Genomic DNA, 27,426 nt, shown 5'->3' with positions numbered 1-27,426 from the left:
ATTTCTTCCTGCTTCTGTGTTAAAAGGACTATTTAATGTAATTCTTCTTTGTTTCTAATAAAGCATTTCTATCCTTTTTAGCTCCAAAAAAAAATAAAAAATAAAAAAAAAAAGACTTGACTTATTTGATAATGTTTATACTGTGATTGGCTTACATTTCAATTGGACAAGCTCGCTTTCCTTGATGGGAAGAAAATTTTATTCACTTTTGAAAAAGAGAGTACAAAAGGCTACTATTTTTGAATTTCAGGCTACTATTTTGAAGTTGAAGGTCCTATCATTCTTTTATAAGTAAAATTTATTAGAAAATAAGGACAAACCTTTCATATATAGGATGTATATAAAAGACTTTTTTTTTTTTTGGCTGTAAACAAAATGTTCATCTAAAGAATACAAAGTACTATATGTTTATGTGTTTCTTTTTATTTTTCTTTAAATTTTAGAATAACTTTTATCTCCAAAGAAAATTAATATTTTCATGGTTATTTCTTTTTATTTTTCTTTGAATTTTAAAATAACTTTTATCTCCAAAGAAAATTAATATTTTCATGATTATTGGCGAAGGCCAATCGTGGCCCTCGCAAATAATTTAGTATTAGTGAGGGCATATTTTTAACTCACACAAAAAATAAACTTTTTGCAAGGGATTTTTATTGTCTCTCGGAAATAGTTTAGTGGGAACGTTTCCCTCCAAAAATTTTGACATTTTAATAATTATTTGTGAAAGTCGATCCTGGCTCTCGCAAATAATTTAATATTAGTGAGGGCATTTTTTTAACCATTACAAATAATACACTTTTTGCGAGAGATTTTTAATTGTCCCTCACAAATAATATGAAGGGAAATTTTCCCTCCAAAATATTAGCATTTGTGACGGCTACAACACATAATTGCGATAGCTTTTTTTGTTGATCACAAATGTTTCACATTTTACCAAGTATTTGCGAGGTCATTATTTTGCCGTTAGGAATAGGATTTTTTTAGAGGGCTTTTTGGGTCACTTACGCCCTTGCTTGAGGACCCAATTGTGTAATGCCCATACAATCCATCTAAAACATCTCACACCTCGGCTAACATCTCATTTGCCAATTCCTTATCATACCAAACCAAAATTTTACACACTTCACTTTCACAAACAACATTAAATTAATTTTATTGATACTTTCCCAATACTTGTCATCTTTCCTCTTCATACTCTCAATCATGTCCTTCAAGAAAGGATCACCACCATTGCCACACATATCATTTATGTTGTTTTAAATCTACACAAATTTATTAAAATATATATATTAGAAGTGACAAACAAAGAACCTAAAAACCGTAAGCTCAATTATTAGATTTTTTTAGAATTCACCCGCAGTTGTGGGGTAGATGAAACTGAATCCGGAGGAGTGTTTGTAGTTGGCTCACTATTGCTGGGCTTATTTGGAGTAGTTGGGTTATATCAAGAAGAATCCGCATCTATCTGCAAAGCAATAAATCACACAAATTAGAAATCACATTCACACACTTCACACAAATTAATAGGTTGGAATACCAATAAATTGCATACACTTCACAGTTCACACAATAACAAAAGTTGAAGAAAACCTATCATTTGGGAGTATAAGTTATAACAACAGTAGTTTGAAAAAGGCACCATTCTCTACAAAAGCATGAAGAATTAAAATATATTCTATGAAGTACGAATAAAATATTTTTAATAAATAAAAAAACATGGGGTACCAAATTGAAAAAAAAAAATTTAATGAGTAAGAGATATTTTATAATTTTTATTAACAATGATAGTACAATAAAATTATCTTCCTTTAAACCTAATAATGTCACTAGGCAAGCTGCAGACTATGAGAAAAGCATAACAAATAACCAAAAATAATTCCCTTTCCACCAAAGTCAAACTTTTAAACCCAAGACAAAAGTTCAACCAAGTCTAAACAAAATGACCATTAGCCTAATAAAGAAGTCATCTTGAACTATGAAATTACCCAACTCACAACTAAGGAAAAATAGTGTCAAACTAAAAATATCATTAACATAAAATAACCAAGTTAGAAAATGTGTGATGTGAGCGAGGAACACAACTGTGGAGCCGACAAACAAAGAAAGGGAGGATGCATATATCGACCCATAGAACAGGAAGTTTCTTTTTTAATTATTTTCAGTTGACTGGTTATAGGGGTTCTGTTAGGATAGCAGAGCAGGTCAAGTTGGTAACTACAACAACAGGGGAAAATGAGGAGCTGGACAATGGGAGCCTCCGTCAGCAGCACAGTCAGCATATAGTTAGTTAGTAGTGAATCTGTTATGCTAACTGTACAAAGAGTTAGTTGGTTGAACTTTACAAGAGTTAATTAGAGATGATCTGTTACTGAGTTTAGCCATTGGGATTGATTGTATAAATACTGTAGAATCTGTATGAACAATTCAAGCAATGAAGAATGTACTTGGTTGTTAATTTCCTTTTCTCCCAACCTTCCTAATTCTTTGAGTAATGTGGCTTAATTGCTGTTAGTTAGTTAGTTATTAGTGTAATCACAATAATACCCCTGTATTCTGTTAGTAGAGAATAACTGAATGATGTATAAATAACTACAAGTTGTAAAGGAACATCAAGAACTAAGAATACAGTCACTTTTGTTAGCCTTCCCATTCTCTCTCTCTCTCTCACCATGACTGAAACACAATCTTCCGCCATTATCAATGAAACCATATCTTCCCTTAAAACCACCTCAGATCAGCATAGCAAAGACCTTCAAGAAATCCACAAAATAACTCATATCCATACCTCTACCTTGGATGAAATGAGCAAACAACTAGCTACAATCTTACAGAAGTTGAATTCTGCAGAAGAAGATTAACAAAACCATGAAAATCAACATACCCCTGGAAACCACACAAATCACAACCTAGTTCCTACTCTGTCCATGAAACTAGAATTCCCAAGATTTTCTGGAGAAGAACCAACTGCTTGGGTTTACAAAGCCAATCAGCACTTCAAGTACAACAAGATACCAGCTAACATGCAATTACTAATGGCTTCCTTCCACATGGATGGTGAAGCTTTGGTTTGGTTCCCTGTTCACTCATAGTCAGCATTGCAAAGAAGTTAATCTTATCTTTTGTGGTCAGACATTGGGAACTCCTAAAACAACTTCTTATATTAATTTGACGCCTTAATCACGACTAGTTACTAATATCCACAAGAACAAACAAATTTTTAACTATAGTAATGTACATAATGATTAATAATGTAACACATCAATCAATGCTTAACCCAACAAATAGACAACACCATAATTACCACTTACCAGCAATAAATATAGCATCAAAACTGCTTAAACAACAATAAATTATTAATTTAGCATAAAAACCACATCCTTCAACCCAAAAATTAACACCCCCCCCCCCCCCCCCCAAAAAAATGACTAGGCCTGGTTCAGACATCTGAGGTTCAAATATACCCAACACAAATGAGCTAATACACTAAATCATCAGCATAAATATTTAAAAAAACACACACACACAAACACAAACATCAGCATAACAGAAAAACCTAAGCTATGAAATACCAATCACCAAATTCAGAGATAGATTTTAACTTAGATAAAACATCTCTAATACCATGTCAGAAAATATGTGACATAGTTTTAAAACCGTTATAAAGCATATGAGAAAATATGAAAATTAACAAGGCATAGAGATTAAGAATGAGAAAAAGAGAGATAGAACACAGGGAATGTGGTTCAGCCTTAAAACATCTACATTCACAGTGGAAAGTTCTTGATGGCTGCATCTTTACTTTTAACTCTGTATTACAATGAACCCATCAAAGGGTATTTATAGCAGGCTAAATCCTAAAATTACATGACTTGGACTACAAGTGGGACTATGATTACTAAGCTCGCACTCCAAAAACTATTAGAATTAGTGAATTACTTTACTTGTACTCCAAGTAGGATTAGATATAATGAAATTGGACTAAATTTATATAAAAGACTTCGGCCTTGGTATCTCTAACAATGGAAAATATCAAGATATATCACTAAAAGTTATGAACCAATGATAGATTTTTCACCGAATATAAAAAACCCTAACTTAGAAGTTCATCTAGAGAGAGAGAGAGAGAGAGAGAGAGAGAGAGAGAAAGGGTAATAAATACCCTTTCGAGCAGGCAATAGATTAACCGTTGGCCACCACCTCTAACGGTCAATTTAATTGGTTTGGTTGGTATAATGAATACCCTTAGAAATTATGGTGGTGTTATTAAAGCCTACACAGTACTAAAGACCCAAACTTATTTATTAAACACTACAAGAGCACTCATATAACAATAGTTATCACATGGCAAAAATGAAAACAAAGTGGGAAAATGGAAGAGAACAAGGAGGCACAAATAATTCCTTGCAAGGAAATTCAATGCTTTGCAACAATAATTGCCACATCTGAACAAACTTACCCATAACAACTATTGCTACAGCAGATGAGATGACAAGGACATGTTATGAAACATCCCCTGTAAAGTCCAGATGCTTGCTTGTAATGAGACGTTCCCAAAGCCTTTTAGAACAACGACATTGCTGCTGAGTTGGCTGAATGTCCATCATTTCCAAATGCATGTCCTTAGAAATGTCAAACTGTAAAACCATGGCTGCTTTGGTTTGTTAGCAATAGCATAATTTGACTCCTGCCCTACTTTGAGACCACAACTCTACGTGAACAAAGAAATCGATTCATTTTTTTTCTTTTCCTTGGGTCACTCCAGTCCATTATCATATATGTAGATTTTTTGCCATTTTCATTCTCCCAGGTCTCGCAAAACAATTCAACTGCCAAATAGTGATACTCATATGGCTGGTATGTTATACTTAAGCCCACACTCCATGTTATTGACCACTTCTGGGCCGGCAAGAACTCATCTAGTGAGCCTTCACACCATGACACTAATACAAGTGTTCCATTTGAGGAACCAACGGTAAATAGGGATCAAGAGAATCCTACCCATCTGGGTTCTCTGACTAGATACCCAACTTAATTGGTATAGGAGACCCAATTTGGGATTTAGTAAACTGTCAAAACATTATAGATATGGCATCTCCCTTTGTACTGAACCTGTTGCTAGCAGCTTTGGACCACTATGAGCTACAAGATTTCTTGGAGCTTCTGTATCATATCACTTCATGATATTGTGCATGAATCTTTCCACAATAATTCAGGACAATGCCTCATCTTGAAGTCCATTTCCCACAATTAGACTAAATCCATGTAGTTTTCTCAACTTTCTTTGTTCCATATCAGACCTCACTCTTTTGGCATCTGTCCACCTTCCAACTGCTGCATAGATATTGTAAAGCATCACATATGATCTGGAATTTTCTGGGTCCATTTCTAAGAGCATCCCACCAATTTTCTCTCCAAGTTCAACATTACCATGGATTCTGCAAGCACCCAACAAAGACTCAAGCAGGCTTACAGAAGGTTTACAAGGCAGTCCTTTAACAATTTCATTCGCTTCATTCAAGTGACCTGTTCTCCCAAGAAGGTCAACCATGCAAGAATAGTGCTCCATTTTTGGTGATATTCCATATTCTAGCAAAGAGTTGAATGCCACGCGGCCTTGCTCAACTAAGCCAGAATGGCTGCAAGCTGATAAAATATTCAAATAAATAACATCATCAGGTCTCATCCCCAAAAGTTCCATCTGGGACAAAAGGTCTAGGGCAGCTTCACCATCCCCATGCAACCCATACCCATTTATCATTACACTCCAAGATATAGCATCCTTTTCAACCAACCCATCAAACAGTTTCTCTGCTTTTAAAATGCAGCCACATTTTGCATACAAATCTATTAATGCATTACAGATGACCACGTATCTGTCAAAGCCCATGCATATTAGGTAAGCCAGTACAGAATGAGTAAGATTGATGCTATTTATTTGAACACAAGCTGAAATTAAACTCAGAACTGTAATTTTGTCAGGCTGCAGTCCCAGTTGAAGCAAATCACAGAAGAATGCAACTGCTTTTATGGCATTTTTTGTTTGAACATGTACAGACATAACAGCATTCCACAAAGATATATCCCCCTTTTTCCCCATTTGGAATACCAATAGACATAAATTTATATTTTCAAATCTGGCATACATGAATATAAGAGATGAAACAAGAGGGGTTTCTTTTACAACTCCTGTTCTAACAGCAAATGCATGTATAGATTTACCCTGCAACTGCGTGCAGCATAGAGGTAATAAATTTAGCAAGGTTACATAATTTGGCCTCTGACCTTCTCTTATCATATGACTAAATAAGACCAAAACCTCATTCTGTAAGTTGTGATATCGGCAGCCAGTAATTAGAGCATTCCAAGACACAACATTTCTTTGAGACATAACTTCAAAAAGTGACCTCCCAGCTTCAAGATCTCTGCAGTAGCAATACATGCTAATGAGGGCATTTAGTAAAGAAACATCAGAGTCAGTCCCAGTTTTTATAGCAAAATCATGAATAGCCATTCCTTGCAACAAATCTTTTCTCTCGCTAAAAACAGGAATAATACTTATCAGGGTAACCAAATCCAACTCCATGCCATCTTTATGCATCTGGTGAAGAAGAGCAGTAGCCTTCTCTACATCACCATTGTGTACATACCCAGATATCAAAGTATTCCATGATACAACATTTCTTACAGCCGTAGTGTTAAATAACTGAACAGAAGAGGAGAGCTGATGACAATCAGAATAAAAGGCCAATAGTGCATTTGTCACCTTAAGGTCTGAGGCAAGTTGCTTTCTAACACTAAACGCATGGGCAGACTTGCCCAGCAAAACAGCCTGTAGCTTGGAGCAGGCAGAAAGAACACTAATAATGGAGACTGCATCTGGATTGCATCTAGCTAACTGCATTTCACGAAATGTGGCCAAACTTGCATACCATTGCCCATTATGCACATAACCAGAAACCATAGAATTCCATGACAGGAGATTTCTATTGGACATCTGATCAAAAAGTAAGTACGCTGAATTGACATCTCCAAGCTTTGAATACATAGATACAAGGGCTGTTAACACAGGAAGTTGATACCCTGACCCATGCTTTATAACACATGCGTGAAGGGATTCACCAAACCAAAGGCTATTGGAGTTCTCACAGGATGGGATGATGGACACAAAAGTAACCAAATTAGGCTGCAAGCCAGCACGGATCATTTGCTGGAACATCTCAAAGGCATCAAAATTGTTTTGCCTCAGTGTATATGCAGATATCATAGCGTTCCAAATAGTAACATTCTTTTCCAGTATAGAATCAAACAAACTTCTAGCAATCAATAAATCCATGTCAATAGCATACATTGAAATTAAAGCAGGCACCAAAAAATTATTTGAAAAATATCCAGATTTGACAGCAAATCCATGAAGACATTTACCAATATTTAAACATCCCAAACGAGAGCAGACAGGAATTATGCTGGCAAAAGTGCTGACATTGGGCTTCAAACCCATCACAAGAATCTGCCTGAAAACCTCCAAGGCTTCCTGATCAAACCCATTTGAAGAATAACCAGCAATCAATGCATTCCAACAAACCAAGTCTGGTTGTGGAATTCTATCAATCAGCTTACATGCGTTCCCCATATAACCAGACTTCGCATACAAATCAATCAAAGCAGTCTGTATAACTAAATTTTGTTCAAACCCAGTTCTCAAAACAACACAATGAACCTCCTTTCCTGTCCATAATGCATTCAAAGCCGAACACGCCTTGATGACAAATGGAAAAGTGAAGTCATCAGAAGGACAACCTGAAGCCCAACACCTCAGATAGAGAAATAAGACTTCTTTATATAGACAATTATTGCATAGACACCTGACCATCAAATTCTGCAAGACCAAGCTCGGCTTTTCAATTCGTCGGAATAGAGAGAGAGATATATCTGGAGCACCCAGATAAAAGCAAGAACTAAGGAATTCTCCTATGATAAACTCGTGCTGAACTAGACCCTTCACGAATAGAACTGACATCATAGGCTTCAAGTCTTCTACGTTTCGGCAAAGCCTTATCTGACGAAGACATTCGGTTCCTATGGGATTGCTTGCATTTGCATAATGTAAAGGAAAGTTGTTCACGGATCGTTTAGCTCTTAAACGAGAGAGTTTTGAGGGAGATAGAAGCGTGGCAAAGAATCTGAAAGAGGGTGACGATAGACTTGGAAGAGAGAGTACAGGAAGAAAACTCAATGGAATAAGGGTCAAAACCAAGTTCACCTTTGCTGTCAACCATGGCATATGTTTTCTGGGTTTCCCACCATTTACTGTCCTTACCAACTGATACCTAAACATTTGCAATTTGCACTCATGGAATGGAAGAGTGGCCGCCAAAGAAACAATGTGAACTGTGTGAGTTTGTTTTATTTTTCTTTCCTTTTTTTTTTTTTGGGGGGTTAATTTAGAGGGCCATTAGAGTTCCCCATCTCTTTTTATATATCAAGAGGGATTTTTATAAATGGAACAGTGACTTTTCTCTTTTTTCTTTTTTTATATATGGATGGAACACTGACAATTGGTCCATCCTTCCAAGTTCCAAGTTGGCTCTTCATCAAATAGAAAGAAAAAAAAAATCCAAGCACCACCTTCTTTTATCCAATATATAAGCACCTATCTAGGTTGAGGAGTTTTGTTTTGGGTATTTGGGTTTAATTGGAACTTAGAAATCTAGCATCAAATTAGATTAGTATACATAACATGTTACGTAGAATTTTGCTTTAAAAAAATAGGGGCAATTGTTTTTGTTTATTTGTCGTTAATTACTTCCATGCAATTTAGTAGAAGTTGTATAATTGAATTAATCATTAGTTGAATGGATATGAATCGGGACAAGGAGTAAAATAACGTTGAGAAAATTTGTATCCTGAATTAACCATCTTTGTGGTGTACATGCATGTAAGGTATTTATTACAATTTCTTATCAAGATTGTTAAATACATTTTCTTTGTGTGGTTATAAAGATAGCATAGATGAAAGTTTCAAAAGTTAACGGACATTCCATGGGAAAGGGATATGGGAGTTGTAGAAGGCATTTAATTCCGAATAAGAACCAAGCCATCCAACTTAAGAGGTTACCATCACTTCAAAGAGTACTGTAGGATTAATGTAGACAAGAATTCACCAAGATGACAAAAAACTTGGAATCAAGAGAGCCTATACCATCATGACACAACACAGGATTTAAATCAACCATTACTTAGCTAACTTGTCAAATATTGATAAGGCCTCTAAGCAAAAAAGGGAAATTTAAAAAAGGGAAAGAAAAAAAAAAAAAAAACTCCAAAACCCCCCATTTGATTTCTCTATAAAACATTAAAAAAAAAACCCTAAAATTTTGGACATTACACTAAACCCCATATGTCTTGTTTTATGTGTAAATTGTTAATTGTGCTGCACTTGAACTCTATTAAGGTTATTGAGCGTAAAACAAGACAAATACTCCTTACATTTTTGTTTGTGAAAATTTGGACCTACATTTCACATAAAACAATATCACATAGGTGTTTGTGTTCTGCTCAGAAACCTTAGGAGAATTAAGTTTTATACCAGTGTCAACTTTGCATCAAACAAGTGAGGGTTGAGACCATACCCACAACCAATTGCTCTAGTCAGATTGCTTGCTCCATTTTTAAGGATTTCATAGGTATTAAATCAAATTTATATATATATATATATATATATATATATATATATATATATATATATAATGCATGATCTCAGAGGTTCTCTTAAACTCTCAAATTATAATGCCTAAGTACTAAACTAATTACCATATCCTGTCTTTGATTAAAATCATTCATTCAAGAAGAAAGACAAACAAACTGTCAGACAAACAAATAAAATGGCTGTTTAACAACAACAAAAAAGAAAAAAAAGAAAAAGAAAAAGAAGGCTTGGTCTACTTGACATTGCTAATTTATCAAATGTCCCGGAAGGAACTTTCATATTGCTAATATAAATTACACACGGTTGTAAATGATAGTCTGCCGTACCCATAATAAGTCTAATAAACCTTTTTTTCTTTTGAAGAGGGAAGGGGTCGAGGGGGGGGGGGGGGGGGGGGGGTGGGCGGGCTATAGTACATAAACAGCGACAGCATTGTCCAGGAACAACCCTTCTGCAAAGGATCAAACTCTCAACACAATCTCCCAACAATATTCTTGAGTTCTAAGGCCCATATGTAGTTCTCCTCATAATCCGCATAAACTCCTCAACACTAACTTCTCCATCACCTGTACATTTTAAAGGCCATCACATCCAAAATCAGCATTTAATAACAAATTCTTGAAAACAGAAATTTGACATTGTTAAATCTACAAAATTTCATAGTCTACCTTACTGTTCCACACTTCAAGCTCTTGCAAAGACAAATTTCACCCTTGGATTTTTATGTGTTATAAGTATAGAGTTGGTTCTTGCATTTTCAATTAGAATAATTAGCCCCTTGGAGATTATGGTTCCTTTCTTTTTTTTCAATTGGTAACACACCTAATGGATCTTGAATCTACAACCTTCCCTTCCGTTCCATTGTAAACAAGGGAGGAAGTGCCATTAAATCTTAATGGCGTTAACCACATTATATGTACATGAATTTGCCGTATCACTCATACTTCTTACATGATATTATATTCTAATTATCAAACCCATTTAAGTACCCAAAAGAGAGGAAGGGGGGGGGGGGGGGGGGGGGGGGAAATGGCACATAATTTGAGGGAAAAAAACATATGCAATAATTGATGCCACTTGGGGAAATTACGCTTCGTTTGTTTCAACGTAAAATATTTGCAAAGGTAAAATATTTTACATGCTAAATATTTTCATTTTACCGTGTTTGATTGCATTCTTGAAAATACACAAAACAAAACAAAACAAAAAAAAAAAAGTACATTGCAGCAAAATGAAAGAATTATACGATCTCACAAGCTCTTCCTTATCGATTCCCAACTCACCCATTCACTTTCAGGTACACCCAATAAATTGATTGTTAGGCACTGTGATTTTACACCCCATATAGAGCACTACAAAGTAATTGACAATACCAATAATTCATTCGAACAATTTCAATAATTTGACCTCCCACTAAGGAGCTGTGCTATCCATCAATTTAAGTTAATTGGTTGTGCCAATGGCTTATTCTGCCTTTTAAAAAAAGACCGCTTTGTACTATGGATCCCCTCTATCTGAAAATCTTTTACCCATCCTAAGCCTTCCATTAAGGCCACCCAACAACTCAGCCATCAATGGACCCACAAACCATTCCAGCCACCCACCGTAGCTCAAAAACCCAGCCACCCACCAAAACCATAAACCAGCCAAAAAGCCGAAATCAATAAACCCATGCAGTGGTAAAAAAACCAGATCTGAGAACCAGTGGGTGAGTTAGTGAAGGTGGAGGTAGATCCGGTATGATGTAGGATAAAAGAATCGGTGGAGTTAGAGCCAGTGTATGGTCAGACCAAAAACAGAATTGGTGGATTTGAGTGGTTGAACCAAGAATCGGTGGGTGGAGGTGTAGAGCCGACGATGGCAGAGGTGGAGTAGGCGACGAGACCCGTCGAAGACAAGTGGTGCCGATGAACCTGAGAGTAACTTGGTGGCTCTGGTTTGTAGGGAGGGAGAACTTGAGAATGAGAAGGAAGAGAGCGTGAAAGGGAATGACGTATTAGGGAGAGTGAGAGTATCGGGGTGAGAGCTTGAGAACAAAAGTAAAATATTTTACCAAAATTTTAAGTGTAAAATATTTTATATAAATTTGCCTAGTTGATTTGGTTGACTGAAAATATTTTACTGCAAAACAAACACGGTAAAATGGGAAAATATTTTTCTGAAAATATTTTATGCCAAAACAAACGGAGCGTTAATTTACAAAAAAAAATGCCCATGGGAAGATGCAAGGACTAAATTGAAGTTCAACATAAAGTCCGAGGAGTTATTGCTCAAATGGAAATATATGGACTAAATTGACATGATGACACTCACATGAAATCCAGGGGCCCCATATGATATTTACACAAACTAGAAGATCATCTTTTATATATAGAGATGTTCAAGTTATACCTAGTGTTCCTATGAACAGGGCTGTGTTATTTTTTTAATAAAATCTTTATGTTACTTATTAAAAAATATATATATATATATATATATATACCTAGTGTAACTTTCGCCAATATTACATCCCTTATAAAATTATATTGAAGGTGTCAAATCCACTGTTTGATATTGTTTCCTTATGCCATCCATTTTTGCAAATTATCAAAATTTAATAACTATCTCATCTATAAAATATTTATATTAAAATTTTTTTGTACTTTAAATTACACATAAAAAAATAAATTTATAGATCGGATGGTAAAGAACAACCGATTAATACTAACTATGACAAAAATGTTAAGACCAAAAAGAGCATGTAAAGGGTGTAGCATTATCAAAGAGTTACATCAAGGGTAACTTTATCTAGACCCTACAAATCGTAAAGCAAAGTGGTAACTGGTAATCAATAAAATCTACATCCAAAATATAAGTATGCAAACTTACGATCACGGTCAGCTGCATCAATCATCTCTTGTATATCATCGTTAGTGAAGTTCTCATCCAGCTCCTGTACTATGCGCTTAATGTCTTGGACAGATATCTTGCCCTGCATGCAAATGGGAAAAAGAATAAGTTAATGACAAGATGAAACAGAGAATTTTTTTTTATATATATAAAAACAGAACAGAACATTACATTGTTATCTTGGTCAATAATGTGGAATGCTTTCATGAGCTCCTCCTTAGTGTCCCTTTCTCCAATTTTGGCTGTCATCATGTGCACAAATTCATCAAAATCAATTGCTCCACTGCCATCCTTGTCCACATCTGCAATCATTTGATCGATTTGCTAGAATGACACAATACAGCATTATGTTAGCCATGTAGTCAAAACTAAAAAATCAAAATTTGATAGAAAGATGCAATATATGGCTATAATTTTATGGGCCTTTTGGCTAAGACCAAATGTGAGAGAAAACTATATAGTTCTCAATATAAGTCAAGAACCCCTCAAGCAACATGCAGAGATTCTCCTAGGACAACCTAAGGAGAACTAGATACATCACATTAGCACCTAAGAATCACCCTAAAGAAGGGAGTCCAGCATATGCCCCCGTCTAAATCAAGTATACTTACTGCTGCAACCAAAATTTATCAAAAAAGAGCAAATAACACAACATACAAGCACTACTGCCACAAAGAGAGAGAGTTTCAATGTCACCATTTCTAATCACCAACGCCTGTTTTTTTCTTTCTTCTAGAACTGTCCTTCAGATATAAACAAACCACACTGTTCAAAAACACATGCAGACACACTTGTACACAGACACATGCACTTGACCACACAGGAAAAAAAAAACAAGGGAATGAACTGGTGCAAAGAAACTACCTCTTCTGTCATTTCAAAACCAAGAGCCCTGTCAAAAGAAAACATCTCTATTGTAACGTTTCATGAGGAATCAACTTGAAAATTCTTAGTAAATTTGACATGAACGTCTTACCTCATGGCAACATTCAGCTCCTTGGCATCAATAGTGCCTAGACAACAAGGTCAAACAAAAATATTATTGGAAATTAAAAAAAAAAAATTACAAACACGACAACAGATAATTTCAATACCTGAGCCATCAGTGTCAAATAACTCGAATGCTTCCTTGATCTCTTGCCTTTTCTGCTGACTTAACCCATGATGGCGTCCTCTGGGTTTATCTTTCCTAGATGCCCCTCTATACTGAGTTGACTGATGTAAAGATAGAATATTTGGGAAAAAAAGAGTATCATTAACCAAGTATAGGTCTCTATAAGAGATCAAGAACGAGGTATATGGCTTTCTTAACATTTTAATAGCAAGTGTAATGTATGTATATCACACATGATCCAAAGTGACACCATGTTTTCAAAAAAATTTCTCAACATTCATCTCCTGCCTTCATGTGATCCTCCACAACTAACTAATACAAACGCAGTAAACTGAAAACCAAGCAAAACACAGTACCTTACATTTATTTATTTATTTTCTTATATAAGCAAAGAAAATGAAACCGAGAATATACCAATCAATTAGCAACTCCATGTCCCTTAAAATATCCTAAACATATTCGAAAAACAGCCAATTTCTTAATATATCATGACCTTATGGATTTCCTATGAAATTAAACTTAATATATCATGACCTGAAGGATTTCCTATGAAATTAAACTGACCCTACCTTCTTTCTTCTGATTAATCCTTGTTTCAAATGCCTTTAAGAAAAAAAAATCCCAATTGATAATTTTTTGCTTACTAATCCCAATTGATAATTATATCATATAATTACACTGCTACACATATGACCATATAAAAAATCACTTCAAAAATATTAGTCTATCAAGTAATTATCAACGATCAGAAACCAAAATCTAGCTCCAGAAATATTAGAATCATTAAGATTGACGGCGAGTATGGAATAAAATTCGGAAAGATCAAAACTTTTAATCTCGAAATATGACATTATCAAAGACAAAATCATTAAATTGGGAAATTAAACTAGGGGTTTCGTAAGGAGAACTACTTACCATAGTTTGGGTCGGTGAGTTCGCAACGCGTTAAGGCTGTCAAGGATAGTCCCCGAAGAAACCTGGGAAATCCAAAAATATGTCAAATGTCAATACGTTCTTCTTCGCTTTGAAGATTTTGTATATTTGGGATCAAATATAAATGTGTTCCAATTTTTTATAAATAAATTTTTTTTTAAAAAGTGTTGATTTGACGGTGACCTTTGACAAGTGGGCTCGAAGTGTTTGTGGACTTGGGTCATGGGCTGGGCCTGGGTTTAGTAAGTCTTTTTTGTTTTTTGAGTAACCGGGTTTTGTAAGTTTTGGACTCAGGCCTAGCCGGGTTGGTATAATGGCTTCTCCAAAAGCACAGGTGCACAGACCACCACCAACCACCCACAACCAAAAATTCAAATCATAGAGCCACAAAATAAAAAACTCCATGTACCCAGATAGGAAACCCAAAAAAAAAAAAAAATGAAACCCAAGAAACAAAGAACATAGGGGAAATTACACTTTACCCACCTGGTTTATTCAAAAAACACTTTACCTACTTGTAGTTTAAAAAATGACACTTTACCCACATGTGGTTTGATCTGTTAGCAAAACATTACCCACCTCTAACCCTGCCGTTACTCTAACACCAATTCACTCAAAAAAACAATAGCAATTGAATCAAAACTCTTTCCTTTGAGAAACCATAACAGAGCATGACTTGCAATTTCATAACAGAGCATATCTTGCAATTTCCAAACCAACCTTTACACACACAGACACTGACACAAGAAAATGTATAGCACAGATAACAGCAATAATTCTTTTTTCGTTCTTGGCAGAAAATGTATAGCACAGACCCAATTTCTCAACAAAAAAAAAAAAATCATTAACATGCTACACATTGAGATAACAACAATCATTGATTTACTCTGTTTTTGTACGTGTATGAAAAGTCAGAAAAGGTTGTAAATATGAGAAAGCGCCTTAGAAATGGAATTAGATGGTGAAGCACGACAATACGTGGTGGGTGGAGCACAAATATTGGATCAAAACTCCAATGAGAAGTTTGCAAAAATATATAGCACAGAGCAAAAAAATGTATAGCACAGACCCAATTTCTCAAAAAACTTTTTTTCATTAACACGCTACACATTAAGTAATCTACCACAAATTTAAAAAAAAAAAAAAAAAAAATCTACCAACAAATACCAAGACAAATTAACAACGTAATCTGCCAGTAAGAAAAAAAAACTTCAAAAACGTGATCTGCCAGCAATAAGCTGCAAATCTTCAAAACAGAACTTCAAAATAAATCAAAATTGCGGTAGAAATCTGCCAACAATCAAAAAAAAAAAAAATCTACCAGCAATTTTTGAAAAAGAAATCAAGAACCCTAATTATGAAAAATGTACCTGTGGTTTAAATCAAGAGAGAAAATCTTGAAGATCCTTCACATGGGTTATGATCGGGCTGCCAACTTCTCTTGATGTTGAGAGTTTTAAGTTTTTATCTTGATAGAGTGGACCACAATCTGGAATAGGGAGTGTACATGTACAGGGAAGTTTTTTTTTTTTTCAAAGGAAAGAGTTTTGATTCAATTGCTATTATATTTTTGAGTGAATTTTTGTTAGAGTAACAGCAGGTATAGAGGTGGGTAACGTTTTGCTAACGGATCAGACCACAGGTGGGTAAAGTGTCATTTTTTAAACCTCAGGTGGGTAAAGTGTTTTTTGGGCAAACCACAGGTGGACAAAGTATAATTTCCCCAAGAACATAATTTGAAAATCTAACCCAGCAAAGGCAAGATTAGGTAGCAACCAAAAACCCAAGACCATCAAAACTCGTTAATCGAACCCAAGGGTGATACAAGAGAGAAGAGAAGATGGGTTTGTGCAAGGAAGAGGCATAATGAGTTTGGTAGCGCCGGTGATGGTGGTTGACGTCGGTTAGTGGGTGGTCATCGGTGTGAGATTGGTTGTGCAAGATGGGTGGAGATGAGAGGGTTGTGGCCTTGTGAGTGAGAGAGCTGAGAGATGGAGAGGGGGAGAAGAACTCGAACATGGGAAGGGTAGAAACTGAGAAAATTTCGAGGAGTGAGGGGGAGAAGAAAGTGTAAAATGATTTTCAGTTTTTTCCTTTCACTTAAATTATTTATATACTGACCAATTATTTTAATGCAAAATAAACATAGTAAAACATGAAAAATATTTACTTAAAAATATTTTACATCAAAACAAACTGTATATGAGATTAAATTATATAATGGTCTAAAACTTAAGTTTTCGATACCTTGCAAAATAATAGACAACACAACCATATTTAATTAATTCTAATACTTATTTGAAAAATCAATTGTACTGGGAGTTTATTAAGATGTTATTAGGTATGGTAAGATGTATTAAATTTTAAGTAAAAAAATTGATATGACAATCTCTTATTTGATGTTGTAAAATATGAGTTTTACACTTTATTCCTACCAAATTCGAATTCATCATATATAGGACTCAAGTAAAAAATGTACTAGAACAGATAGTCTTTATTATTATTATTATTATTATTATTATTATTATTATTATTATTATTATATTTATTATTATTATTATTATTATTATTATGTATTTAAGCATACATTGTAAAGGACATGTATGGTCCCTTGGATAATTCATTTTTGTATTCTTGCATCTCTTTTTTCTATAAATGAGATGTCATTCAGTTGTATCAGATTAATTAAATGAGATGTCATTCTCTAAAAAAAAAAAAGATTAACGAATAATAATAGAAGCCTTTCAACAGTTCTTTTTCACTTTTCTTTTGTAATCCTCCAAAATCAAGCTCTTGGACTTGTTAGGAGATTGTTTCCTTAATTTGGTATGTTGATATATGAGGGTGAGTCAGTCACATTAGACATGATAAACTTGTGAGGGAAATATTGATCGATAGAAAAGAAGATGCCTTTGGGTGCATGGTATTGTTATCTAAGACTGAATGTCTGTCAAAGAGAAAGTAATGTAGACAGATGATCAAACAATGTCTAGCCACTGTATACCATGGACCATGGTGATAACCTTGGAGTTCCCCTAGGCTAGGGTTTAGGTTGGTATTTACTTCGAACTTGGTGTGCCTCATCAGGCCTATCCCATGGGGACCCAAGAATTGGGTATAGTTACTGCCCCTAAAGCTCCTTGGGACCCAGTCTTGGGCCTGCTAGGCTCAACTCCCTCTAGGCCTCCGCAATTGTACCCTGCCCTTAAGTCAAATGTTCAACACAATTTGGTAATAGTTGTTGACATAATAAATAAATCACTTTTGAGTTTATCACCTACAAAATTTTAGTGAATCAATTTAATTAATATAAAATTTAGGGAAAATTAAATTATTTTTTTATACTCAGTATCAGATTAGTTCTTATATTTTTACTTTTGTTAACTTAAGTCTTAAACTTATGAAATAGTTTCTATTTGAATTTTGAAGTATGTGCTCATTGTTATTACTCATTTTCGTTATTCTAAGCAATAATGCGGTAGAGAAACCCAAAAAACTAGTGGTGAAGCCTAATGTTTCACTTAGATAATAAACTTCTTCTTCTTTTTTTTGTTTTTGTTTTTTTTGTTTTTTGCAATTACTTTCCCACTATAAATGAAGTTTTTTTTTTTTCTCTGAATCTTCTTGCACAAATGGTTACCAGATTGATTTGTTAACAAGCAAAGTCAGATGCAGAATTTAATTCATATTTTCCTCTTTTTCTCAATTTTAATTTTGCTAAGAACAACATGAATTTGAGACTTTAATTAACAAAATTAAAAAGTTGGGACATAATTTGAAATATGGTATAAACTTATTGTCTTTTTTTTATGTAATTTTTCTAATAAATTATTACGTCCAATTGAGACTTTGACCATGACGTCATGTGAGAGGAGGATGGATTCTGCCAACTCGGCCTAAGAGTTTCACAAGCAATATGGTTGAAATTTATGAAACTTTTCTTGTGGTTCATTTGAAATTTGGTAGATAGTGTTATATTATTATTAGGTAAATAACATTACCAAAAATGAGATGGAATATATACAATATGAATTTATATATATATATATATAGACACATTGAGTATATTATGAATTTGAATAAAAAAAATTGGGATTAAAAGAATGGCAATATATATGTTATCTTTTTAATAACATTCCAAGTAGTAGCACACTTAAGTTAGCTTTATTTATTTTATAAGATATTATTTAAACTCAATTAATATTTTGTTTTTAAATTTTAGCTATGTTTTCAAGAAAAATAACAAGGGATGAAGGTGATGTTTAAAATAACAAAAGTATTTATTTTAAAACTGGTTTTCTTATTTTATTTAAATTCTAATATACATTCATATGGTATATTATAATGAAATCTAATCGTTCAAACTATAGAAAATTCTAAATAGATTACAAATTTTCAAGGTTATAATAAAATTATGAAAATGTTGATGTCTAATATTAAGGTAAATTACACCAACCTTATTTGAGGTTTATAAAATGACACACTCCCCAACCCCAAAGGCAAACATACAACAATTTAATTTTCACTAATGAAATACTCTATATTTTAAAATATTCATATAAATTTATAAATACTGCATACATAAGAGGAGTGTGTCATTCAACCACAAATCTTGAGGATGTGATTATCATTTGGTAAATAATTTAATATAAATCTTCTTTCAAATGAAATATTCCGTTTAATAACCGTTTGGTTTGAGAGGACATGGACTTAAACCTTTAACATTTTCCAATAAAGAAAATATTTAAAGTGTGCAAAATAAATACCTATTTAAAAATCATCTACTAGCTAGGCATACTTATTACTTAACCATCATATGTACGTACAATGAGTCGTTATAAAGACACAAACTCACTGCTTGTTACTTGCAAAAAAGGAAATCAATGATCAATCACTGTTCGTTGGAAGAAGATAGCTAGAAACTAGATGAGCTGTAGTAAAAGAGATAGCAGCATTAATTGTTGGACCCCTAGATATGGATATATGATCAATTGAATTAGAGGGGTCATGGTGTACAAGTGGTAAATAGTATATTATGCATGTTTAGTCTTGGCCACGCATATTGGCCGAAGATTCTTTCCAAAACTTTGCGGGAAGTCCTTGCTCAGGTACTGGAAATGGGGCATATTGTACTCCACTGCTAGACACCGCTACTTCCCACCTGCAAGTAAGACCATCAAAATTAGAGACAATGTGCATTTGGAGAAGTTGTTGCACAAAACGACGTTGTTTTGGTTTTAAAATGAGTATATATTAAAAAAAAAGTTATAAAGAGTTGTTGCGAAATAAATTTTCGAGTTTTAAAAACACTCTTTTAAGTTCTCAAAAATCAAAATGCCTAACTAAAAGGACCAAATATGTATAAATAATACAATTATATCGGAAGAGAATACAAGAGTCATCACGTGCGGATCATTGTTTTGTTATTGAAATATCCGAAATGCTCTATGTACACCAAAAATCTCCACAAATTTTTTTACTTTTACTTACAACTTACAAGCGTATCATAGTGGGATTTTTTTTTATATGAAATTTTAGTGGGATTTATCCATTTAGGTGTGAAGATTAATGAGAGAATGAAAATTTCGGAAAATTTACGTTGTGTAATATTACTCTCGAAATTTCTGGAAATATTGTTGATTTCAACCACTGGCAGAATAATGAATGGAATGAGGCAGAAAGAAATAATTAATTTTTTTAAGAAGGAAATAATTAAATTTTTTGTTTGCCATATATTGAGGAGACCAAAGACGTATTAAGGATAACAATTAATCATTCATGTTCACAAATCTTGTTTAATTATGCTATTATGATTTAATTGATGTCTATATCTTATTTCATTACTCTTTTTTTTTTTTTTGGTCTGAATTTCTTATTTCATTCCTTATATACCTGAACTTGTTGACCAAGTGGTGGATCAAAATGAGCATTTCTAGCTTGGCGACTTCATTTCCAGGACATGCATGAACTCCAATCCCAAATGGCATGAATGTATTGTGTTTTGGTCCAACCTTCATGCCAAAAAAACAAAACAAAGACACGCAAATTAAGACTTAAATCAACAATTTAAAAATAGTAACTGGAACTATAATATAGCTATATACACATTCAAAAACCTAATTATACAGATCAATAATCTTTACTTAGGATATAAATATAAACCGTCTCATACCTCAAACCTTGAAGTATTAAATGTTTGCGGCTCGGTAAAGAAATTTGGATTGTGATGGATATTGCGAAACAGAGGCAATACCTTCCATCCCTTTGGAATTAGGTATCCTGAAGAGTGTCCTCAACACTAAGTGAGTCTCTTTTTACGAGTAAGTCACAAACATTTCAAATAAAAATATCGTCAAGTCTATCTAAAACATTTTTAATAAATTTATTTTCACAAAATTTTTTCATAAACCATTCACCTGCTATAATCTGATCTTTGTTGATTTCAAAATTTATTTTTGGATTTGGCAAATTTAATAGAATAAAAAGGATGAAGATGAATATTTATAAATTTGATCTAAAAACAAATTGGGTAAATTGCATTTCAAACCTCCTAATTTAAGGACTATTTCAAATTATGGCTCCATTTGGTTTGTGTTTTTGATGGTTTGCGTCGACGTTTGGCTTCATTTTTTTTTCTTCTTTTTTTCACTAGTGCCGGGTGCAGTATTCATGGGACATGAACAGTGTATCAAGGCAAATGAACAGTATTTTTTGTGTTAATGGTAACTGAAAATTATTTTTTTATTGTTTTCAATTTTCAGCAAAATAAGCAGTATTCAAATGTACACTATATATCACATTTTCAAAATTTTCTAATTATTTCCTACCCTTTGAAAAATAGTTCAATTCAAACAAAAACCAATAACGACTAATGTCAATGCAAAAGACTTGAAAATTAAAGATGTTGTATGACTTAGAGTGAAATAATATCCATATATTATAGACATGTTAAAACAACCATGCAGTGTCATTTTGTTTAGGCATGTTTTATTTAAGGACTGCACCTAAAATGTACATATATGGTTTGAATTGAAACGATATTGAAAATGTATGGTTTAATTTAAAAGTTTTAAAATCATTTGGTTAATTTGAAATTATAGCTAATCTATAGGATTCAAATATAATATACCCAAAAAATCTGCAAAAATAATAGTAGTGCTGTAGAGATCAAATATATAAATAAAAAAGTTAAACTTTTACATTAAACCTTGTTTCGGATGCAAAGATGTGGTTCTTATGAAAGAATTGAGATCAAATGCAATATTCTATAAATGGTTGAGATTGATAGTTGCAAAAAATAACTCTTAATCTCAACCATTAATTAAAAAATATTATGAAAAATTTTATGAAAAGTAATAAAAAAAAAAAAAAAAAAAAAAGTAAAAAAAGAAGAAGAAAAAAGTGAAAATTTTTTATGAGACAAAGTTGGTAAATTGCAACCGGTATAATATTCTAAGTAGGACAAGGATTTCTTGCACACAAGTGTGGAGGAGTTGCTGCAAACAGGGTTAGGTGGCAACAATCTACAGTGACATTTGTCCTAGTATCATGTGAAATGCACATGGTTAGATTTTAGTTAACTTTCTCCATTAAAATTATAGCAGCACACTCTCTCTCAAAATCCAAATTGACTTTCTTTTTCACCCATCAAGGCATCAGATACCTTTTCTCTCTTCACCTCCTTCGTCCATCCCTTCTCTCTCTTTGCCATCTCAAGCGTGATAAATCTACCTTCATCTCAAGAAGCTTTAAATTAGTTTCATTCATCAAAAAGTACATTAATTTCAGTCTTGAATATTTTCTTGGCATCCAAACAGCAAGAATCCAAAATCCCAAAAAAAAAAAATCCCCATAAAACCCAATTGATTTAGCACCATATCTAAACCTCGATTTCCAAAAAAATTGCACATATCAAAGCCAAAATCCTCACTATGCACAAATCGATACATTAATTTCAGTCTTGAATATTTTCTTGGCATCCAAACAGCAAGAATCCAAAATCCCAGGAAGAAAAAAAATCCCCAATGATTTAGCACCAGATCTAAACCCCAATTTCCAAAATATTTGCACTTATCGGAGCCAAAATCCTCATTGTGCACAGATTAGATCTAAATTTTGGGAGGATTCCTTATTGCATGTTGGATCTTCGGTTTTAGGTGGGATTGGCAGCAAGAGTCTTTTATTATGGGTTGAGGTGGTTGTCGTTTCTGATGAGAGGAATGAAGGAGGAAGAGAGAGGAAGAAAGATATATAGAGAGTCTAATGATTTCGAAGTGAGAGGGGAAGAGAGAGGAGAGAGAGTGATGGTTTTTTTTTTTTTTGCTGAATGAGACTCATTTGGGAGAGAGGGGAAGAAAGAGGAGAGAGAGTGATAGTTTCAGAGGAGAGATGGATAAATTTTTGCGTGTTTGACGTTTGAGAGAGAGAGAGAGAGAGAGAGAGAACGTTGGTTAACAGAACATACAAACTAAAACTAATCATGTGCATTTTACATGATACGAGGACAAGTGTCACTATGGATTGTTGCCACCTAATCCTGTTTGCAGGAAATCCTTGTCCTTCTAAGTGTTGCATTGAATCCTAATCGCGTAAGGTACAAGCCTGCTTGTGGCCTATAAATACAGCCATAATTGGGCCATGAAAGTTACTGTGCACGACAAACCTATCTAGCTAGTTGATGAAAAAATAAAAAATAAAAGGAAACCATCGGTGTGGTCCTAGGCACCGAAGTTCTTGGACTGTCCTCTAACATTGGAGCCATGATATACGTTGTACGTGCATGGTTACCTTGGCTAGTTGGGTTCAGCTAGATGTGACGTTGCTAATTTTGAAAAGCAAAATTGTTATATAATTTGGCAAATTGTATTTCTTTTTAACGCGTTATTAAAAAGAAGGTTGAATAAAAACTGTAACCAACCGATTGAACTAAGCTTTTTCCATTGCTTTTATGACTTACCATTATATTCGACATCAGTAACAGCTTCCCTAAAGGTGAAAGATATGATGCTTGCCATCCTCAAGCTCTCCATTATAACCTGAATTAGTTTGACACTACCACTTAGTTCTTATGGTATGTATGAATTTCCTAAATATTTTGTGTGATATATACAATGAAATTTGTGCTTATGTGCATTGTGCATTGTGCATACCCTATTGGTAATAGGCATATTTCTGGTCTGAGCCCATGTCAAGGGCAGGTTTCCTCCATTGTTTGCTTCAAAAAATGGTTTTTGTTCTTTCTGTAACAGCAAATTGTTATTAGCTAGGCATCATATCAATAGCGATTTGTAAAATTAATTTGGAGATCAGAAATGAAGTGAATGAGGCAATACTAAGTTCTGACCTTAATAGCTTCTAGGAGTTTTGGGTCATCATGAATGTATTTGAGAATCCATGTTAGAATGCTAGCAGTAGTATCTTGTGCAGCAAATAATACACCAATGATGTTGTCAAGAATTTGATCATCTCTTAATATTTCTCCTTTTTCGTCTTTGAAATTCAATAGACTACCCAAGAAATCGTTTTGCACCGAGTACTTTTCTTTCCTCACTCTGATTATTTCAAAGAGAATTTCGCCTATCCTTTTCCTTGCCTTCAAAATATTAAACACAACCCCGCCCAAAAAAAAACATCTTAGGTTAAAGTTAAAGGCCTCGCTCCTTGTATTTTGACAAACAACAAAAGAAAAGAAAAAGAAGGCACTATCAATCATGCTTACCAAGACTGATGTATTGTATGAAGTACCAGGTAAGATTAATGGAAAAGAATTGTAACCTTTGTCTAATATGCAGTAATTTTTCCTCAACTTTTCTTTGATTGGAGAATCCAAGTCACCGAAGATGGACAAAACAGCGACATCAAAAGTGAACTGAAATCCCATGCATAAAAAAATAATAATAATAATTAAAGAAGAAGAAGAAGAAGAGAGAAAAGAAAGAAGTGAACTGAAATAAATAATAGAATGGCCCGCTGATAATAAGATTCATTATTTAATTAAAGGGTACGTAAGGAAACAAATTTAACTTCGTTTGGTTTTCCCCCTCCAAAAAAAAAAAAAAAAAAAACTTCGTTTGGTTTAAACTTTAAAGATGATAAATTCATTTTGTAAGACTTTATTAGTGCCCTTTAATAAATATTTTCTAGTCCAAGTTTTTCAAATAAAATCAATTCATTAATCACAGTACTAATAAAATCATTTTTTCCTCTCTCTCTCTCTCTCTCTCTCTCTCTCTCATAATCTAAATGCTTTCTTTTCTTATAATTAAATTCTTCCATTCAAAAAACCAACAAAATTAATAGATTACACAGTATTTACCACCAAAACCAAATCTAATCAAACACATAAATAAATCATGCCATATTTTTGTGGAACCTATATGATAACTATTAGATTAAAGGATTAAATTTCTTAAAAGTTTGAGGTTTTGAGTTAATAAATAATTCATCATAATATTAAAACAAGAGATTGTAGGTTCAAGCCATGCATCTGTCTTATTTCTCATTTAAACCATTTTCACATGTTAGACCCCACTTAGACACTTTCAAACCATGTCTTTGTCCTATCTCAAAAATTTGGCCTAGTTAAGCACTTTAGCAACATGCACAGTTCAACTCAACGCCGCCCATCCACTCATTGTTGAAATAACATTTATCATTTTTCAATTATCAATCACTAGAAAAATTATTAGACTTTAATAACATAGTACTCTCTCATCTCAAATTTATAGTGAATCTCATTATTAATTTATTTAATGAGATTCACTATAAATATGAGATAAGGGAACGTCACCTCATTCCTAAAATATTGAAAGTTAATTTGGAGATTAGCTAGCTGAAGTCATGCACTACAAGTAGCGGACTTGTTATTTATAATTTATTTAATTACCTAACCTTTTTAATTATTTGTCCTCTTATTACATGACAACAACTTTGCTCGACAAGTTTTTATCCTCAATTTCCCTGTTTAGTACCATCTTTAAAAAATTTTAAATTAAGAACAATCATTCACTGGATTAATGAAATGAAAATTTATAATTAGAGACGACACTATGAGATAAGACTAACCTTTTTTAATTCATAAAAAGTGTTAACAATCTTCCCACCACACCATGACTCCAAGGTAGAGATAGCAATGGCTTCAATGTCAGGAACTAGGTTTCTGATTATTTTCAAGGATAATGAGCCTTGAACTAATTTTCTCATTTGAGTGTGGTATGCACCTTGGTGGAAAAAAATTGCTGAGGGGCCTATCAATTGTTCCTTACTCCGTGGGTACGTGGGCTTGAACAAGTCTGCCTTTGTTACCAACACAAACCGAATGGCCTCAGGGCTAGCCAGCATTACACAGGGGTAGCCAAGGATATGTGTTTTGAATATTTCTCCAAACCTACACGACCATCATCATCATCATCATCATCATCATCAACATATTCAAAATCATGCAATTCTTTAATATTGTATAAATATATAACAAAGTGGATAAGGTAAAATGTAGAAACTAAACGAAAAATAAAAAAAGAAAAGGAGAAAGTAAGAAAGAAATAAAGAAAGAAGGTTGACATGTTAAGCGTACCGCGTACGTACCTCTTTTGCTTAGTGGCAAAGAAATCATCTGGATTTTGAGAGTATAGCTGGAGGGTTTCTCCTATATATGACCAGCCCATTGAACCAGGAGGCAGGTTTCCCCTTTGTAGTGGTTTTCCCCAGTGTTTTTTTAACAAAGAAAATAGAAGTAGGGCACAGAAGAAACCATAGAGAATAATAACACACATTTCTGCTTTCTCTTTTGATATCTCAGGGAAAGGAAAGTTATGTGAAGGATACTGCGGCTGTGGGAGAGTTGAGCGTGCTTATATAGATCTAGAGAACAACTACAAAGCTATGGTTTTGACCCCGGCCGGTTCTCTTGATTAGTCTATTCACAAAAATGTACCATCAAAAACCTTCTCACATTTCTCCATCAATGTTAAATTTTTAATGATGATGGATATTCAGTTTATTCACTGCAAATTCTTATATTGGCTAACATTTAACAGTGAGCAGAGGCAGAATTACAGTGTATATATGTACATATAGCTAACCTGCAGTGACGTAGCCACAACAAAATACGCTAATCAGTGATGTATCAGTTTCCCTAGTTTTTTTTCCAAAAAATAGAAGGATAAGATGCATTTACTTTTAAGGATTATTATTGACTTTAATTTTTATCTCATAATTAAAATTTTGTGTTTTAAATATTATAATTTTTTTTTTTGAGAAACAAATATTATAAATATATAATGTCATATTAAACCAAAAAAAATTGAAATAATTATTTTGATTTTGTATGCGTCATTTGGAAATGTTAAACTATCATTTATAGGAGATTTGACTTTATAAGAACACATAGTACTTTTCTTATTATTTGATTTGTTATAAAAGGCATGGTTTTGAAACTCATACCGTTCATTGAACCGTAAAATGAAAAGGTTCAAAGTTTTTAAGGTCGAACTGAGGTTGAACCGGGGTCAAACCGTGATGACGTCTGTGGGGGTAGAACGATTAAAACACGTATTTGGACCTTGGACCTGATATTAGTGGTATAAGCCTGTCCGAAAAGACCCTTAGAGGCCTATGAGTTGGATCTCCCTAGAAAGGATGGTGGTATTGTCCGAGGAGAGGAATCTCCTCAACGGAGTCCAGTAAAGATTATAGGGCACGTCATTGTGATTAGAAAGAGAATTCTGAAAAGTCTATGGGGTAAGGACATGTTCCATACAGTTATAGGAAGGAAGAACATATGAAA

At 33.7% G+C, this 27,426-nt stretch overlaps 3 protein-coding genes across 3 annotated transcripts; all 3 read right to left on the bottom strand.

The window, feature by feature from the left end:
• Positions 1-940: 940 nt before the first annotated feature.
• On the bottom strand, positions 941-8,402 carry LOC142623659 (pentatricopeptide repeat-containing protein At5g39350-like). The gene is made up of 3 exons (XM_075797097.1): positions 4,457-8,402; positions 1,355-1,465; positions 941-1,262 (listed from the first exon to the last, which is right to left on the bottom strand). Exon 1 carries the CDS (start codon positions 8,333-8,335, stop codon positions 5,210-5,212), a length of 3,126 nt encoding a protein of 1,041 aa, XP_075653212.1. The 5' UTR covers positions 8,336-8,402; the 3' UTR covers positions 941-1,262; positions 1,355-1,465; positions 4,457-5,209.
• A 1,419-nt stretch (positions 8,403-9,821) lies between these two features.
• LOC142625820 (putative calcium-binding protein CML20) lies at positions 9,822-14,775 on the bottom strand. The gene is made up of 7 exons (XM_075799544.1): positions 14,625-14,775; positions 13,690-13,810; positions 13,572-13,608; positions 13,460-13,487; positions 12,767-12,919; positions 12,575-12,677; positions 9,822-10,272 (listed from the first exon to the last, which is right to left on the bottom strand). The coding sequence occupies exons 1-7, from the start codon at positions 14,625-14,627 to the stop codon at positions 10,208-10,210; spliced, it is 510 nt and encodes a 169-aa protein (XP_075655659.1). The 5' UTR covers positions 14,628-14,775; the 3' UTR covers positions 9,822-10,207.
• Positions 14,776-19,500: 4,725 nt separating this feature from the next.
• On the bottom strand, positions 19,501-26,413 carry LOC142626472 (abscisic acid 8'-hydroxylase 4-like). The gene is made up of 9 exons (XM_075800300.1): positions 26,226-26,413; positions 25,707-26,028; positions 24,361-24,510; positions 23,986-24,234; positions 23,792-23,881; positions 23,599-23,677; positions 20,815-20,921; positions 20,535-20,653; positions 19,501-19,803 (listed from the first exon to the last, which is right to left on the bottom strand). The coding sequence occupies exons 1-9, from the start codon at positions 26,411-26,413 to the stop codon at positions 19,686-19,688; spliced, it is 1,422 nt and encodes a 473-aa protein (XP_075656415.1). The 3' UTR covers positions 19,501-19,685.
• Between the last annotated feature and the right edge of the window lie 1,013 nt (positions 26,414-27,426).

Source organism: Castanea sativa, chromosome 2, assembly GCF_040712315.1.
Source record: "Castanea sativa cultivar Marrone di Chiusa Pesio chromosome 2, ASM4071231v1".
In the NCBI taxonomy this organism is placed as follows: domain Eukaryota; kingdom Viridiplantae; phylum Streptophyta; class Magnoliopsida; order Fagales; family Fagaceae; genus Castanea; species Castanea sativa.
The sequence above is the reverse complement of the archived record's forward strand: the minus strand, read 5'-3'. Positions and strand labels throughout refer to the sequence as shown.

Excerpts from the sequence above, each read along its gene's own strand:
- LOC142623659 (XM_075797097.1), bottom strand. The coding sequence starts at position 8,335 with ATGTTTAGGTATCAGTTGGTAAGGACAGTAAATGGTGGGAAACCCAGA.
- LOC142625820 (XM_075799544.1), bottom strand. Across the intron at positions 13,609-13,689 it reads ATTTGACACTGATGGCTCAG|GCACTATTGATGCCAAGGAG; the intron begins GTATTGAAATTA and ends CTTGTTGTCTAG. Across the intron at positions 12,920-13,459 it reads GTTTTGAAATGACAGAAGAG|CAAATCGATCAAATGATTGC; the intron begins GTAGTTTCTTTG and ends GTGTCATTCTAG.
- LOC142626472 (XM_075800300.1), bottom strand. The coding sequence starts at position 26,413 with ATGTGTGTTATTATTCTCTATGGTTTCTTCTGTGCCCTACTTCTATTT. Across the intron at positions 26,029-26,225 it reads TTTGCCACTAAGCAAAAGAG|GTTTGGAGAAATATTCAAAA; the intron begins GTACGTACGCGG and ends ATGGTCGTGTAG. Across the intron at positions 23,882-23,985 it reads AACTCCTAGAAGCTATTAAG|AAAGAACAAAAACCATTTTT; the intron begins GTCAGAACTTAG and ends TTGCTGTTACAG.